The sequence below is a fragment of the Panthera uncia genome, chromosome E1 (assembly GCF_023721935.1).
Source record: "Panthera uncia isolate 11264 chromosome E1, Puncia_PCG_1.0, whole genome shotgun sequence".
Taxonomy (NCBI): Eukaryota; Metazoa; Chordata; class Mammalia; order Carnivora; family Felidae; genus Panthera; species Panthera uncia.
Window position 1 is genome coordinate 1,883,626 of NC_064814.1, and position 17,418 is coordinate 1,901,043.

The 17,418-nt window shown below is 59.8% G+C and overlaps 1 protein-coding gene across 1 annotated transcript in view; it reads right to left on the minus strand.

Moving 5' to 3' along the window:
* Positions 1-17,418, minus strand: part of RPTOR (regulatory associated protein of MTOR complex 1) — a 330,305-nt gene that overhangs the window by 51,732 nt on the left and 261,155 nt on the right. The window contains exons 14-18 of the mRNA XM_049635517.1: positions 9,424-9,498; positions 6,274-6,339; positions 5,798-5,989; positions 5,512-5,652; positions 352-469 (exon numbers count right to left, since the gene is read on the minus strand). Of these exons, the coding sequence (XP_049491474.1) occupies positions 352-469; positions 5,512-5,652; positions 5,798-5,989; positions 6,274-6,339; positions 9,424-9,498 (592 nt within the window). The remainder of the gene's footprint in view (positions 1-351; positions 470-5,511; positions 5,653-5,797; positions 5,990-6,273; positions 6,340-9,423; positions 9,499-17,418) is intronic.

Consider the following 17,418-nt stretch of genomic DNA (forward strand, 5'->3'; position numbering starts at 1 on the left):
GTGGCAGCCCAATGTGATGAAATATAAATCCAGCAAAAAGGACAAATGGGAGAACAGGAGCTGCCTAACGTGACTCACGGAACAGGAAACCAACAGCTCATCACGGGAGGAGGTGACGTGCTTTTCCATAAGCCGCCCCCCCCCCCCCCCCCCCCCTTTGCTGTCCTTCAAGATTCCCATGAATTTGATTCCCAAAAACGATAGGAAAAAAGAAGAGTCAGAGGGTCAGTGTGGCCCCTCCTGCCGCCCTTTCTATTCTGCTAAGTGGCTGGGATGGCGGGAGTCATGGGGCCCGGCCCCAGTCCTGCCCCGGGGTCCCCGGCCGGCCGCTCAGGCATCATGCCGCCGTACCTGTGGTCGCTGGAGAAGGCAAGGGGTAATTCTTCTCCTCCTCCATGAACTGCAAGGCCACGGTGCAGAAATTGCTTTCGTACTGGACGACAAGATGACTCAGAGCCACCACCAGTTCCTGCCAAGAGGGACAAGGACAACGACGCTTACCGGTGGCGGGCAGGGGACTGCGGAACGGCAGTGAGGCTGAAAGTTCACGCCGAGCGCTCGAGTCACCAGAGAAAAAAGAAAGGTTAAAACACTTTGCACTCAGTGTTGGCAGGAGGGACTGGCCCTTCGGGGACACGCTCGCGAGTGTCCAAGGGGAGCAGGAGCCCTGGACGGGCAGTGTGGGCGGGGTCTCGAGACGTGAACGTGGGCACACAGGCGTGAATGACACCCTCCAGGGGCAAGGCGGACGGGTCATGGGAGCCGGGCTGAGGTACGTGTCGATTAGACCCTGCCGCTGGGTGAGCCATCTGAATTCCGGACACGTTAAAGCAGAGCACATCCGACAAGCCAGAGCGTGCCTCTTATTAAACGCAAAACTTGCAAAGAAAAATTAGTGTCCAGTCCCTGAAGGGCAGGGAAATTCTCCAGGATCCTTAGGCCCAACTGCTTGAGGAAAGGAGCACAGGGGCCTCTGCTGCGTGAGCTCCTGGGGGCCCCCAGCTCGCAGGGAATCCCTGTGGCCCCATGCTGCGGGCCTTCCGCACAGGTGCCCAGCTCCACGCGGCCCGGGGCCCTTAGCGGCTGCCCCCCGTTCTCTCCTGCGCTCCCTCTCCTGCCTGGACCCCACAAAGTCCTTCGCCTCCTCCTGCCATGTTTGCGCACTGCTCCCAAACCCACACCCGTGTCCCCCCCGCCCCCTTCAAGCTCCCAGCCGGCCTTCCCAGTGCTGGCCAAGCGTCTCGGCCTGAGCGTGCTGGCTCCACCCTTCCCAGTCGGCTCCCGCCAGGGACTCCTCGGTCCATGCCCGCGGCACTACGGACCCCTGACCCACCTCCCACCGGATCCGCCCGAGTCGGACTGCACTGAGCCCCCCACAGCCTGCTCACGCCCACTGCCCGACACCCCATCTGGCCCTTATCCGCGGTGCCTACATCCCTGCCACCCGCCCCCCGCCCCGCAAACCGGAGCGCAGCCTCTGCGCAACGGAGAACAAGCCATGCAGGGGTCACCCGCCGGGCCCCTCCCGGCAAACACGCGGCCTGTGCCTTCTGTGGAGAGACTCTCCCCTCCGCTCTGACGTCGGGTGAGAAAAGCTCACGGTGGGCCCTGTAGCAGGAGCTCGCAGCCAGGTCCCAGACCCTCTGACGCAGGGAAGGCCATCGAAGGCCAGACACCGAGCTGGCCGCCCCCCCCCCCCCCCCGCCCCCGGTGGCTGTGGATCAAGTACCTCCTGCCGGGGCGGAGGACGCGTGAGGCGGCTGCTGCCGGCCACGGGCTCCTGGAGCACGTCTGACCACAAAACACAGACGTGCGGGCAGTTCTGGCCGGGCCGCGCAGCCCAGCTGTGCCCTAGACTTTTGGAAGCAGTTCCCCACAGGCACGCCCGCACGCGGAGATCAGCGCCCCAGCCCCTCCGGCCGGCAGCGTCGGTCCGCCCCACCTTCCTCCCGACCTCCAGCCTTCTGCTCACACGCGCAGCGGAACGAGGCCTTGCCCTCCTGGCTCTCCGCCCCGCCATCCAGCACGGACCCTTGAGGGAGCCAGCACTCCCGCGCCGGGCCTGCGCACTCGACACCGGCCCCGAGCGTCCCCAGCTCACCCCGCGATCCCTTCAGGCCTCCCGCTCGGATGCCTCTCTGGGCACCCCACCTTCACCCGGGGCTCGCCTCCAGGCCCACCCACCTTCACCCCGCTTCACCTCCCTCAGGGCACGACCGCCACCTGCTGGGTCACACCCGCGTCTGTCCAGCCTCCAGCCCACCCCGCCTTCAAGTGCAGGCTGTTCAGGCGGGTTCGGTTCCGTGCCTGATCGTCGAGGCCCGGGGACCCAGGGCGCAGCACACAGCAGGTGCTTAACGAGTACCCACTAAACGAAGCCTTTCCCTTCAGACACGTTACCACCTCTATCACGCGGCTCACCTCACGAAGGGCTCAGGGACATCGTGCCTGGGCTCCTGCACTGTCCCGAGGGGAACCCGCTAACGCTCTCCCCTGGTTGCGCGGGAGGTCAGACTGCGCGCCTTCCTGGCGTCCCCCGCGGCCCCCGTGTGCTCTGGCTGCCACCTCCTTGTTCCCCCCCCCTGAGGACTGCCCCCCGCTGCGTGTGTCCAGTGGCACATGACAGGCTGGCACCGGTGGCCTGGAGATTCGCGCGCGGCCCCGTAACCGTGGCGAGACGGCGGTGTTCGCGGGAGCGCGTCCGCTCCGACGCGACCACCCTCAGGCCCTCCCGGGCAGCTCGGCCCCACCAAGTCCACCAGGGACCTGACAGCCTCTGATGCTTCTCTCACTGCCGCGGAGTCAGACACGCCGGGAAGGCGGGTGGACATCGCACTGCTCCTCCGTGGTCCGTGGTCACCACGTACAAATAAACGAGACTCACAGCCGTGGAGGCGGACGGTGGGGGGAAGCCGGGGGTGAGGATGTGGCTGGGCGGTGAGCCACCCCCGCCCCTCGCCTGGCCCTTCTGGGGGGGCAGCTGACTTCCGGGGGGCTGGGTACCCTGGATTTGATACTTCGCGGACAAGTTCACGTCCACAGAGATTTGGGAGGCCGATGTGAATCTGCAGACTCTGATTTTATCAAGTGAGCTCACTGAGTGAGTCACCCTCTGCCGTCACATCGCCTCGTCTAGGAAAGGGTACTGTCACCATACAAAGTAAACGCATGTGATCTTTTCCATACTGAATACGTGCGACTTCATGAAAATCCCACCATACGTCCCCATTTCCCTCCTCTGCCCCAAACAGGGGCACGACAGCAGCTGGTTGCACATGTCATCGGCGCCTCGGCCGCGGGTCAGAGCCGGCGACTCTGACCGGAGCGGCAAGGGGCAGGTGAGCTCGCGGAGCTCGATGCCCAAGCCTGAGCCGTGCTCCGGACCCTCGGGGCCCTGGAGCTGGGTCTCCCAGACCAGCAGGCCGGGCCCGAGCTCCCGACGGTCCTGCCACATGGCTCTGGACGAGGAGGAGACAAGTGCCAGCGGCGTCAGGGTTCTGCTGACGGTGCAGGGTCCTGTCTCTGAGCAGGCAGCACCTCTCTGTGCGGCTTTCCCCGCCCACCCCGCTCAGGCCGCGTCCTCTCTGCAGCTGCTGCCCTCCTCCCCAAGCCTCTGTGCCCCACGTTCCCACAGCAGACATGGCCTCATTGTCTCGGGGTCGAGCGCAGCCACCCCAGGCCTCACCCAGCACCCAAGCACTTGCGGGAAGAATGAGGAACTCAGCACGGTGAGAGCAGGTGTGCTCCTGACATGTAGGGCCTGGCGTCGAGCCACCGTCCTCCCCTCCCCCTCCTGCTTTCTGCTCCAGCCATCCGAACGGCGGGCAGCCCCCGGGCATACCATTGTCCTCACACCCCTGGGCCTTTGCACACACTCCACCCGCCCTACCTGCTCTCCTTGCCCCTCACCTCCCTGGCTCCTGGCTGCTCAGCCCTCCTAACCCAGAGGTGAGCTCCCACCTCCGGAAGCCTTCCTGACTCCTCTTCCCCGACGAGGCAGGGCAGGCATCACGCTGACGCGCTCCAGAGAGAGCTCTGGGCCCCCCTCCGCGGCCCTGCTCATCAGTGAGGGCTCTAGAATGACTGCTGCTTGCCACGTCTGCCCCTTGGAGGCAGGCTCGTCTCCCGCTCTGTGCTCCGAGGCCTCGGACGCACAGCCTGCACGCTGAGCCCAGGACGCGGGAGCAAGTCCCCTGCCTCCAGATGAGTCACTCCTTAGCGGGGTGGGCTCTGATGTGCAGCCGCGCCCCTGGGACGCAGCCACAGCGGGGAGCCCCCCAGGCAAGGCGGTCAGCAAGGCACCTTCGGGACAGATGTGGCTACACCTGGGCATTCTCGTATCCAGGAAAAAGGGACACTGAGTGGACTTCAGGCAGGAACGGGACCCCAGGGCCCACACTGGGGCCGTGTTCGAGAACACGGCAGTCCCAGGTGCATGCTGGCCAGTCTCCAGATACTGGAAGCTGACGGGGACGTTGTTTTAATTTTTATTAACGTTCCTTTTCACGTTTCAGATTTCTGGAAAGAAGAAAGCAAGCTTTCCTTCTTTAGGAGGGATCTCAGTGGACAATGAAAGAAACCACTAATTTGCCACTCTGATCAGCGGTGTCCAAGGGGAGGCAATCTGCTGCAGGAGCACGGAGGCTGGCAGGGCTGTGGGAAGCGTGCCTCCGATCGAGAGAGCGCGGGCAGCGAAACAGGGCCCACCGCCAGGGTCTCAGGGAGCCCGTCCTTCCGTGTCTCCGGTCTGGCGGAAGTAAGCTTGCCCAGACTGCGTCCCTCCCGAGAAAATCAGGGGGTCCACGTGAGCAGACAGCCCCAAGCCACACCCTGTCCTGAAAGGCGCCCGGCCTCCCTCCTGCCGTTCCGCGACCTCAGCCACACCGGGTGCCGGGTGGACACACGATGCCCGGAAAGACCGCCCGTGCCGAGGGGACAGTCTTCTCCAGGCCACCAGCCGCCGTGCGGGTACCCGGTGGCGCCTCCACTGGCAGGGGCGGGGGGCGGGGGGACCTCGGGCTGTGCCGGGCCAGCTCCCGACAGAGGCGCGAGGTCTCAGGCAGAAACCCGAGGCCTTCGCGCACGTGCGCAGACGAGTCAGAGCCGCCCCGTCGCGAACGTGTTCCGTTCCGCCGCTGACAAACACGGGGGCGGGGAGGGGGACACACTACACAAACCTTTCCGTCTGTCTGTGGGTGTCTACTGCTCTTTTAGTCGCCATGGTGTGTGTATGTGATGCTCCCAGGCAGGAAGGAGCCTATTTTACAAGCTGCCAGGAGGCGCAGCCTGTTAAATGCCTTTAAATGAAGCAAACACACGAGTATCTGGTAAAGAAACGCATTCTGTAGAGAATTAAACAAACATTTAAAGGTCCGCTCTCTAAAGGACGTGCGCCCCTGGGGACGGAGGGCTCACAGCTGCGGCCGAGGCCACGGGCTCCGATCCCTGAGCGCCGCGGGACACTGGTCGCGAGGCGCTTTGCCGCTGCCTGCGGACCCGGGGGCCACGCACCTTGCGGACCACGGGGCTCCCGTCGTTGATCAGCTGGGCCAGCATCATGGCCACGTTGTGGTCGATGGTGGTCGAGTGGTCGGTCCTCTCCGCCGAGTTGCCCACAAACGTGCCGAGAGCGAAGACCGCCGCGCAGCGCACCTGCGGGCCGGGCCGGGTCACGGTCACGCCACGGAGGGCGGCTGCGGTCTGACCCCCACCCGGCCCCTTCCTTCATGTGCGGCGCCCGGCGGGAAGCCGGCACCCTGGCCTCGGCTGGCCTGGGCACGGGCCGCGGCGGGCTCACCTCAGGGATGGGGTCGGAGAGGAGGCTGTAGAGCTTCTCGTGCGCGCTGTCCCTCACGCCGCACCACCTGGCCGAGTCAAAGTTCTGCCAGATGCGCCCCAGGCAGATGGCCACCCACTGGCGCAGCAGCGGGTGGGGGTCGTTGAGCTGCTCCAGGCAGATGGCGATCAGATTTCCCTGCAAGCAGGCTTCCTGCGAGAAGGCACACGACCCGCGTTCACCCGCGGCCCGGGGCAGGGGGAGGGGCCGGCCGCGGTCACAGGCCCGTTCCCTGGGGAAACTCTCACACCGCCACATTTGCCCAGGTTTCCTCGCTCCAAACCCGCCACCTTCAACGTGCCCTGCGGACGGCCGGCTGGGGAAAGGAAGGGTCCCGTGCCCCGTGGTGCCCCCTTCTGGGGGGACCGGTTCAGCAGCCGCTCAGACCAGCATCCCCGCTCCCAAACAGGGCAGCTCCGGGCGGCTGCGACACTTACCTGTCCTGTGTTGTAGCTGTTCACGATCACAGCCAGGATGAAAGCCGTCATGGTCCGATGCTCAGCCTGGAAAACACAGGTTGGCCTGGGTTTGCGTGTCCCCGTGGCACAGCAGGGCTCTCTCTGTCCTGAACCTTAGTGACAAGCTTGGTGCTCCAGGTCAAGACCCAGTGCTGCTGCCTTCTGACCAGAGTCCACGGGACAGAAAACCCCACAAGAGGGTCTGAGGGCTCAGGGCTGGCCGCTTAGCATGGCTGTTCCCCAACAGGGGCAGGACGGGGCGGGACGGGCCCGCTGGGACCCTGTGCGCACAAGCCTGTCCCGCTCACCCTGTACCCCGTCTGAGCCTGTGGAGGTGCAATGCCCGCCACCGCCCAGTGCGCTGGCAGAAAACGCGCGACTCCAGCACCCTGACTTGGTTCCCGGCTTCCTTCTTTGTGTCGCGTGGGTCTGTCCTCATCCTTCCCTTGTGCCTCTGCTAGCTGGGGAACCAGTCTGCTGTCCGTAACAGAGTCGTGGTGCCTGGTGTTGTTAACGTGCACCTGAGGCAGAGTCTGAGGTCGATCTTTCTCGCTCTCGCCCTTGGATTAGTCAAGGCTGCCGATTCCAACCTTCCTCCTCTGGTCTTAACCCCTCGAACTCACGACTACGGCCTGTGTTCACGGCCGGTGCTTATGTAGATGGCCGCACGCTAGCCCATTCCTTAGCCCCGTGCTGTGTTCTGCGCCCCCGTGGGCTCGGTCTCTTCCTGAAGCACGGGCTCCATAAGCCCTTCGCTGGGCGTCCGAACGCGACCAATTGTGCGTCTCTGACCACGGGCTGGCTTCACCGTGTCCCGAATGGTGCGCGAGGTGGTGGGGGGTTCCGGGGTGACAGTCGCTTTCCTCCAGCGTCCGTGGCTGTCAGTCCTCCTCCCGGTCCTCTCAGCTCCTGTGCAAAGCCCTCTTCTCGTTCTGCTCACTTTTAAGATCTTCCCCGTTTGCCTTTGATATTTTCTACCTCTGTTGGGTTGGGCCTTTGTGTGGATTTGCTTTCATTTAGTCTTCTCCAGACTCACGGTGCTTTCACTGAGAACTCATTCCTTTCTTCAAACCGGGAAAATTCTCGGCCGTGATCTGTTCGCGTCCTGCTTCTCCCCATGTCCCGGGTGCACACTCTGGCCTCAGGGTGGTAACAGTGGGACCCCCCCCGCAGGCCTCTGAGTCGCCTTCATGTGCTTCATTCCAGGTGATTCCTCCAGGAATTCTCTCACTGACTGTGCCATTCTACCGTTCGGTTCATCCACGGAGCTTTGGACGGCAACGTCTGTGTCTTCCGCTTCCGGGACCCCCGCAAAAAACTGCCTACTGATTGAAAGAATCTAGTCGGTCCTTGTTGAGGATGAGTAAAAAGGAAAAAATAGATTATTTCCTTACAGCAGATGCGGAAGTACTTCTGAAGAAACAACCCAGTGGTGTATTTCTGGACATAATTAAAGCAACAAATTGTTTCACTGAATCGTCTAAAACATACTTACCCTTATGCATTTTATAGTCTTTTCCAGAGAACTCTATTACGTTCGGTTCTTGGCTGCTGATTTCCTGTTTGCTGACTCCGCTCAGTGCTCCGTCCTGCGGGTCAGGAGCCGGCTCGTGCCTCTGGCCTGAGTCTCGCGGGCTCCGGGCCGTGCAAGCGCCTTGCAGGGTTTTGGTTCTGCTTCTTCCAGGGCCCCAGAGACCTCGGCCCAGACGTGGAGAGACAAACGGGGCCCTTTTCTGAGCCCTTCCCATGGGGGGTGAGGGGCCAGCCTCAAATGCTCCCGTATCCACAGGGGTCCGTTATGGTGCCGCAGCTCGGCCCATCCTGGGTGCAGACCAGGGTCCGTGTGCACAGGGAACCCCAGGGTCAGCGCCCCCTTCCCGCTGTGGCTCCCCTCAGACTTCTCGCTTCAGTTTTTGGCATGGTGGCAATGTTCTTTCTTTCGAATGTCACTATGGGTTCAAAGCGTCAACGTGTTTGCAGCCAAAGAAGCAGGGCCCACGTGTGCCGGCTCGGCTCACCGCTTGGCCACGATCACCGCTTCGGTGTCCTCGTCCCTTTGGTCGACTGGATTCTTGCCCGAAAAGCAGGGACGCGGCTATTTCCAGGCCTCACATGAAGTGTCAGCTTGCACCAGCAAGGATGATGCTGTTCCCACACTTGAGTGGGACACACGTGCATTACCTGCCTTTTCTGTAAAGATCCAGCCTTTAACGTCTCCTGGTTTTTCTCGTAACCAGCATTTAGCTTAGAAAAGCCGTGGGGGGGCGCCTGGGTGGCTCGGTCGGTTAAGCGGCCAACTTCGGCTCAGGTCATGATCTCATGCTCCGTGAGTTCGAGCCCCGCGTCGGGCTCTGTGCTGACAGCTCGGAGCCTGGAGCCTGTTTCGGATTCTGTGTCTCCCTCTCTCTGACCCTCCCCCATTCATGCTCTGTCTCTCTCTGTCTCAAAAATAAATAAACGTTAAAAAAAAATTAAAAAAAAAAAAAAAAAAGAAAAGCCGTGGGGTGAGCGCTGACACTCGGAACACGCCCGCGAGACGGAGCGACATCGAGGAGGGGACTCGGGACGTCTCCGGTTCTCTCCGCCGTGCTGGGGGCTACAGGGACGGAGCCCAGAAGTCGGGGACGGTGCAGCCGTGGGGGTGCCGTGTACGCACGTCCCTGCCGTTCAGCGTCTCACAGAATAAGCTAACTTGGAACTTCAACGTTCACACTCTTCTTTCCTCCCCTGCCTTCCTTCCTGATTCATAAGGCACATCTGCCTCTCGTCATGTTCCAGAACCTTCACGAGGCACACGAGCTGTCACATCAGAGACGTGCAAGTACTCATTAATCTAACGCGGCTGACAGGGTGCGAGGGAGAGGCGGCTCCTGCTGTGCCGAGAAGACGCGTCAGGGGGGGCAGAGGAGCGGAAACAACCAGGCCAGGCCGCGCGTCTCTCCTACGCGGACGCACCAAGGGAGCGGCTCTGACATCAGGTGCACGCCGCCCGCCCCCCCCCCCACCGGCCCCCCCCCCCCCCCCCGCCCGCAGGGAGCAGCCCCGGCCACGGCCACTCCAGAGCATGACACGCCGGCGAGACGGACGACACGGACCCCGAGGGTGTCCCGGGAGGGGACGAAGCCTTACTGGCATGTACGGGTCTGCCAGGACCGACAGGAAGTATTTGTGACCGTTGTCCTTCACCAGGTCAGCTTGGCACGACTGGGGAGAGAAAGAGACAGGGAGAGACCGTGAGTGCGCGTGCCAGCAAGGGCCCTCTCGCTCCCTGTCACGGGCGAACGACGGACGTGCGGTCGGGGTCGGCTGCCTTAGGAGTTTTCTCCTCCCGCGTCCAACGTCCGCTCGGCAAAGGGGCCGGAATGGTGCCCGCAGACGCACCTCACGCTCCCTCGCACGCGCGGCCGCTCCAACGGGAGGGGGCCCTGGAGGCGGCCCTCGCCTCTGCGCCCCTGCCCACCCCCTCCCTTCCCGCGTTCCCTTCCTCCCGCCTTCCGAGAGGGGGGCGCCCGGCACTCGAAACCCTCCCGTGTTGCCGCAGACCCAGCCCCCGCTGAAGCTTCCCTGGGGATCTTGGGAAAATGATCCCTGGGATTCACTCGTGTCACATGTTCCTACTTCAGCCCGCGCTTCCCAGAGCAGAGGCCCAGTCCTCACGCCATAGGAAGAGCGCTGAGGCAGTGCCGTCGAGTCAGGGGTAAGCGCACGGTCTGGGGCGCGGCTCCCCCCGCTCTTCGGGCCGCGCTGCACCCACAAGCACCTGCACGGCTGTGGGTTCACGTGCTCAGCACGTCCGAGGACCCGCTGGTGCCGGGCGCTGCTTTGGTCCCGGACGCAGAGACGTGACGCGCACCCCGCTCCCGGTTTCTGGAGGAGACCACCGTGTGCGTGTGACGGCCGAGAGACACTGGGGACTTGGGGGCTCAGGGGAAGGAGGGGGCGCCTAAGCCGAGGGGCAGCTGGGATCTTCTGCACAGGAGTCGTCAAGGAGGCGAAGGCGAGCCTATCCCTCGGGATGGGGGACGCAGACGGCACGGGGCTTCGGATGCCGTGCGGGGACCCCGAGGAGGCCTGAGGGGCCTGGGAGGGTCAAGGTGGCGGGTCTGCAGGTTGGCGTCTCGAGGGGACCACAACGGAGAGTGAGCGGGACCCGAAGGAGAGGCGCAAGGGCAGAGGGGGTGGAGATGGGGGCGACCCTGGACACGGGAGGAGGAGGCTGTTCCCCTGGGATCTGGGCAGGAGGGGCCAGGGGACCCACCCGCCCGGCAAGATCGCAAGAGGCGGGTGCCGGTGGACAGGTCCGCTAGGAGGAGGAGCTCAGTCTGGGGGCCACTGCATTTGAGGCGCCTCTGAGACCAGCAGAGCCGTCGAGAGGCAGGAGCACGTAGCCAAAGGGCAGGGCGCGGGGTCCAAGCTGACCTTCTAGGTCGGAAGTCATACCCGTGTTGGGTAGGAAGACCACAGAGGTGGAGGGTGCTTGGGCCACGGGGGATGGGGCCCCGGAGGACACAGAAGACGGGTGCCCGGGAGCAAGGGGCTTGTAAGTGACGCCCGGGGCTGAGGACTTGGAATCCCGGAGGAGGGAGCCTGGCTCAGAGGCGGCATCAGTGTTCCCACGAGCACGGATTTCACACCAGGCTGGCGGGCTTGGGGGGATTTTGTACATGCTGCCTGGTCAAGGGGCTCAGATGATCGAGCCCCAGACACTCGGGTAGAGGATAACATCTGCACGGCTTTGGGTGAAAGCCTGAAGGTGGGACAAAGTTCCTGTTTGCACGTAGGAGAGGAAAGGGCGGAACGGGAGGCAAGGAGCTAGGTCTCATGCCAGGATGCCCTCTCGCCAGCTGGGGGACCCCACCTTAGAAACCCGCACTCGACTACTGGAGTGGCCAAGGAAACACACAACACATCCAGCGGCATCCGCGAACGGGAGAGACACACAGATCACGGACGCCCCCATCCTTGGAGACGGTGACCCTCGGAACGTGGCCGCGACACCGAACAGGCTCCTGGATCGATTCCAGAAAAACTGATCTGGGGTAACACGTGCACAGAGACATGGCACGCTCCGTCCGGAGGTGAAAGGCCATCACAGAAGAGTGAGGACAGAATTTCTGACGTGTGCTCCCCCCAGCTGTGTGCCCCTCACCCCCGGCCGTGTGCAGCCCCCTCCCAGCTCTGTAGACGTCGCGCCCGGCCCTGCGTCCCCTCCACACCGCCCGCTTCTGGGGGCTCTGATGATCAGGTGTTTCTGCCTCTCTGTACTAAACCCATCAGGCGGCCGCTGGACTCCCGTTACGTGGGAGCTGAGCAGGTAGGCGTCGGCGGTCAGGAGGCAGGGGCACCCCGGACTCAGGTCAGCAGGCTAACTCCCGAAGAGCCAGGGAAGCCAGGGAAGCTGAGGGGCCCGCCGCTCTGAATGAAGTTTGTGACAGAAGAAGGAGAAAGGCATCAACGCCCTATCCTCTCTGCAGACACTCAGTGCAGAGGGCCTGGGGGAGGGCAGCTCGTTCACATTCACCCAGCGGCACCGGCGGCCCTGGGGGCAGCGGTCGGGTGCCCGGGTCTGAGAACAAAGGCCCCTTCTTCTGTTTCTAAACCAGGCGCTCGACAAGTCAGATCAAGGCCTACGCGTCTGCAGGGGAAGCTCCCTCAACCTGTCTCATCAGAGAGGAACACGAGGCCACTGGTTCACATCCCACCCATTCGGGAGGGAGGCCCGTGTCGCAGCGCCACACTTCCGTGCACCTGCTCTGATGGGGCGGGTCCCCCAGGGGGAACCGCCAACAAGGCCACCTGCCTGTTCGGTCCTTGGCAGGAGACGCCTACCGACCGGCTCTGAGCTCGCTCGGACTTTCACCGGCTTCGCTGTCCCAGTCCCGCCCTCCGTCCACACCGCAGGCAGGGAGCCGGGACACCGTTCCCTGGCCAAGCGCCTCGCTAGAAGAAGGAACACGGGCCTCTCAAATGCAACTGACGGCCCCGCAGCAGCTGCCTCCCTAACCTTTTTTTTTTTTTTTAATTTTTTTTTTTTAACGTTTATTTATTTTTGAGACAGAGCATGAACGGGGGAGGGGCAGAGAGAGAGGGAGACACAGAATCGGAAGCAGGCTCCAGGCTCTGAGCCATCAGCCAAGAGCCCGACGCGGGGCTCGATACCATGGCCCTGGGATCCAGACCGGAGCCGAAATCCAGTCGGATGCTCAACCCACCGGGCCACCCAGGTGCCCCCAGGGAATGACATTTTTGAAACGAGGGCCAGGGAGGGGAGGAAGAGAAGCAGAGCAGCAGAGAGGGACGTGAGCACGCACCTCACGTGAGACGCGGAGACGCGGTCTGCGGACAGGTACAGGACAGAGCAGAGAACAGGACGGCTGGGGTCTGCGAGGCTGAGTGTAAGAGGCGAGGCAGCTGTTCCTTGTGGGCACCCTCTGGCACAGCCGGCCTCTTCCTCCTCTACGAAGACTCCAGTCTGTTCTGGGGGGGCGGGGGGCAGAGGCACAACCGAACACAGGTGGACAGACTGCTGTCGGCGGGACAGTCCTGAGCACCGGTGGGCGCGGCGACTCATGACCCGCCGTGCCCTTGGAGAAACTCACACGTTTTGTAAACGTACTTCAAAAGTTCAAAACTCGGGGCGCCTGGGTGGCTCGGTCTGTTAAGTGTCTGACTTCAGGTCATGATCTCCCGGTTCGTGGGTTCGAGCCCCGCGTCGGGCTCTGTGCTGACAGCTCAGAACCCGGAGTTGCTTCCGATTCTGTGTCTCCCTCTCTCTCTCTGCCCCTCCCCTGTTCATGCTCTGTCTCTGTCTCAAGAATAAATAAACATTAAAAAAAATAATAAAAAATAAAAAAAAGCTCAAAACTCAAAATGCTGCAGAAAGGCATAGATGGGGAAGTCTGCTTCCATGCTGGGTCCCTGCAGGGACTGGCATGACGTTTGGACGTAACACGAAAATAAACGTTAAACACGATGCAAGTTGAAGCCTCCCCTCAGCGCTGCGGTAACTGCCGCGTTGGCCTATTTCTTCTTCCGGCGCTTCTCTGTGTAAGCGCAAGAAATCCGAGGACCGTGGAGACGGAGCTAGCCCTTCCTTCGACACGGGGACCACCGTCTGTGCCCGGCACCTCGCGCTTCTTCACGTGCCGCGGCCCTGCCACACGGAGAGTTCTGTCTTCACGGCGAATGCAGAACAGCCCTTCGGAGAGCGTGGCTCGTTCATGCACGCACAGGCCAGGCTGTGGATTCCCAGAAGCAACACGGCCCATCACAGGGTAGGTGTGTGTGCAGTCTCGGCACTCTGTCCTCGCAGCTCAGCCATAAGGCACCTGAGCGCTTGCCCATCTGAGACGTGAAAAAACCCATATTCGGTGCAGCCCTACCGTGCGCTTTCCTCATCGTGGAGAAGCCTGAGCCTGTCCCGTGTGTGTAAGTAAGGGCCATTTGTATGGGAACTGTGGGTTCACGTTCATTCTCTGACTGTTTCTCTACTGGACTGCTAAGAGTTTTTCTTGATTTCTAGGAGCTCTTTATATATTATGAAGGCTCACCTTTCACCTGGAAGAGGAGTTTTAAGTATCCGCGACCCACCAATGCTTGCCTGTTTGAAAATTTGCTCGTGTTTTTTTTCTTCCCCCCATGCAGATGTTTTATTTTCATGCAACCAAATCTATTAATTTTCAGAGATAGCTACATTTTAAGTTATAGCTGAACAGACTTTCATCACTCCAAGGTTAAGCTAGAATTTGCCTGGGTTTTCTTCTAGTGCTCTTGTGGTTTCATTCTTTATATTTAAATAATTTACCTCTTTAAAGTCAATTCTGGTGTTCAGGATGTGCAGACAGCGAGCTCCCCTAGTGCCAAAAATTCGGGAATGCATCATCTTTTTTTTTATTATATTTTTAAAGTTTTATTTATTTTGAGAGACACAGAGGCAGTGTGAGAAGGGGAGGGGCAGAGAAAGAGGGAGAGAGAGAATCTCAAGCAGGCTCCGCACTGTCAGTGCAGAGCCCGACGCGGGGCTCGAACTCATGAAACCATGAGATCATGACCTGAGCTGAAACTGGGAGTCGGACGCTTAACCGACCAAGCCCCCCAGGAGCCCCCGGGAACGCATCATCTTTACCGCTGAGCTGAGATGCTGACTTGACCACGCACTATGCCTTGTGTGCGCTGAGGTCCATTTCTGTTGTGCCCATTTGTCAGCCTGTCTGTCCGTAATCCAGCCCCACAACGCTCTTTATTACTGGGGCTTCATCGTTAGTTTTGGCATCTGGGACGATTAGATCCTTGCCGTTTTTCTTCTTAGTCAAAGTTTCCCTGGCGAGTGCTATTTATTTCTCTGTAGGAAGTATGTCTGTCTAGTTCCAGAAAAGAGAGAGGGGGGAAAAAAAGCTTGCTGGTAGTTTTATTGGGATCGTCTTACAGTTTAAATCAACTCAGCGAACCCCGACATACTGATGATGACAACCCTTCTGTAATTAAACTGCCTGTGTCTTCATTTGTGCGGGTTGAATTCTGTGCTCTTCAGGAATGTTTTCCAGTTTCCTTCATGGGGGTTTCTCATGCTTCGGGTCGGGCTTATTCCCAGATTTAGGGCTCTCTTGTAAACAGGGCGCACGTCTCTTCCGCCGGTTGTAACCCGTGGTTTCTGCGTATCAATCCGAAGTCTCCTGTCTCGTAAATTCTCTCATTAGCGGGATCTCACGGACGCCTCTGGGTTTTCCAGGCATACGGTCCTAGCTGTGTGCGGACCGTGGTGGTTTGCCTCTGCTTTCCTAATTTTTGTGCCTTTAATTCCAGCCTCTGACTGTGTTAGCTGACAGCGACAGTGACATCTTCCTCTGCTCACTTTTGCTTTTGCGTTTCCCCATTAGTATGCTGCTGGCTTCTGGGCTGACAGGAAACCGGCCTGAGTGTTGGAGAAGCAGCTGCTGGTGCCGTTACTGAGCGCTCTTCTTCCTTCGTGAGATCGACCCCCGCCTTCTTGTACTTGTTAGCGTTATTACTGTAACGGCTCAGCTTTTCCAAGGTGGACGCTGAGCCAAGCCTTCACCCGGGGAAGAACCCACTGGGCAGCGCTGTGCAGCCTTTCGGTGCTCTCCCGACTTATTTGCAAACACTCACACGTATGGATGTAATGTGCTTTGCTTGATTTGTTTGAGCCTTTTAGTGTTCTTTGTGTGTGCTGACATGCGTAAGACATAAAATTTACCATTTTACCCACACTTATTATTATTATTATTTTAATGTTTACTTATTTTTGAGAAAGAGACAGAGACAGACTGTGAGTGGGGGAGGGGCAGAGAGAGAGGGAGACACAGAATCCGAAGCGGGCTCCAGGCCCCGAGCTGTCGGGACAGAGCCCGATGTGGGGCTCAAACTCACGAACCACGAGATCATGACCTGAGCCAAAGTTGGATGCTTAACCAACTGAGCCGCCCAGGTGCCCCCATTTTACCCGCATTTAAAGTATGCGCTTTGGTGGCCCTGAGCACAGTCACAATGCTGTGCACCGTAGGTGCCTACGTCAATGTCACGCTGGCTCCAAAAACAGCTGCAAGGTGTCCCTTCACCTCCACTCGGGAGAGATTCTCTGCCCGGAACGACGGGGCGTGGCAGGACTTTCCTAGCACCCTCTCGCTACTCCTTCTGCGGAGACGGTCTGCTCGAGCTTTTTACTCCTCGAATCAGTTTGAGAAGTTCTACCTTCCTAGAAATAGAAGCCTGCTGTATTCAAGCGTTACTGCACTCGCAGAGATGTGCACAGTCTCAGGACCACACCTGTCCTCCCTCCCATAGTGTTTCCTGCCTGGTCATTTCTAGATGGTGCTTGGCCCCTTAATTAGGTGAGCAGCTCCTTCCCCCCACAAAGAAGCCACTTCTTATTGATGGTTTCATTTTTATATTTTTGTTTGCAAACTCAGAGAAAGCCCTCTCTTTTATCTTTATCAAACTGCTTTTTTCTGCTCGTCTGTAGTCCCTTTCGTGTCACCGTGTCGTCCATCGAGCTGGCCACCTGCTCTGCTGTGACTCTGTTAGGACGGTGTGGGGACTTACGACTGTGAAGTCTTCTCTGAACGTGGCTTTAGCTGTGTCCTGGGGGTCCGATGCCCGTTATTTTCATCTTCTGCACTTTTGGAAACTATAATTTTGTTCTGTATTTTTCCTTTTAAAAAAAAGTAAATTCCTAGTTGTCCGGCCTGTTCTGTTTTTTGACACCGTTATTCATTTCTGGTCCTGCCACGCACATTGTCTGCACTATTTCTGCTTTTTGGAAATTCTTAAGGTTTCTTCTGTGGCCTAATACACGTGGTCAGATCTCATGAACAGATATGTAACAGAAGAAATAGTCTTTATAATCAGGACACAGGTTCAATACGTGTTCTCCAGGCTGCACTCGTGAGTCTGCGTCACTCTTCACGAAAGCAGCAACGACGGTCATGCCTGACTGTGCCTGGGCTGTTACGAGCTCTGTGGCCACGGACACGGATTCCACCACCGCCTCGACAGGAAGTTGTTTAAGTCCCGTTTATACGCAATGAGCTGCCCGAGGGCCATCCGCAGAGCCGGAACCAAAACCGAGGCCGGTCCAAATCACAGTGCCTTCCTCACTCAGCACCAAGGCGTTTACCTCCACCTTCTCCATTCTGTGGGGGGACAGGGGACACGCGGGTCCCAGCGTGTTACTCAGCTCTCTCCTCGACGGGAGACGCCTGCCCTGGAACAGCTCCGCGGCTCAGGTGCACGCGCCAGGAGGCAGTGGTTCCACTCGTTCTGCTCTGGGTGCGGAAGGCCGGGACCCTTCTCCCCGCTGTGCTCCTTGGGGTTTCTCTACGTGCAAATGAGATCAACACAGAGCGAGAAAGGGCAGCACGACAGCACCGGCCGGTCCGTTCCTCCCACCCGTGTCCGGCTCCCCTAGGGCGGCCAATCGCCATTCTTTTGGATGGGTTTTCAAGAATTTACCTCCAGATTTCGAAATAATGGCTATGTCTTTATTTAGCCATTTCCACTATAAGATACGAGGATTTCGTTCTTTCGTGCTTCCGACTTTTGTTTTCCACCTACTTTCCCAGATGATTTCACCGAAGCTTTCGGTCAATTCGACACTCAGCGTTTACG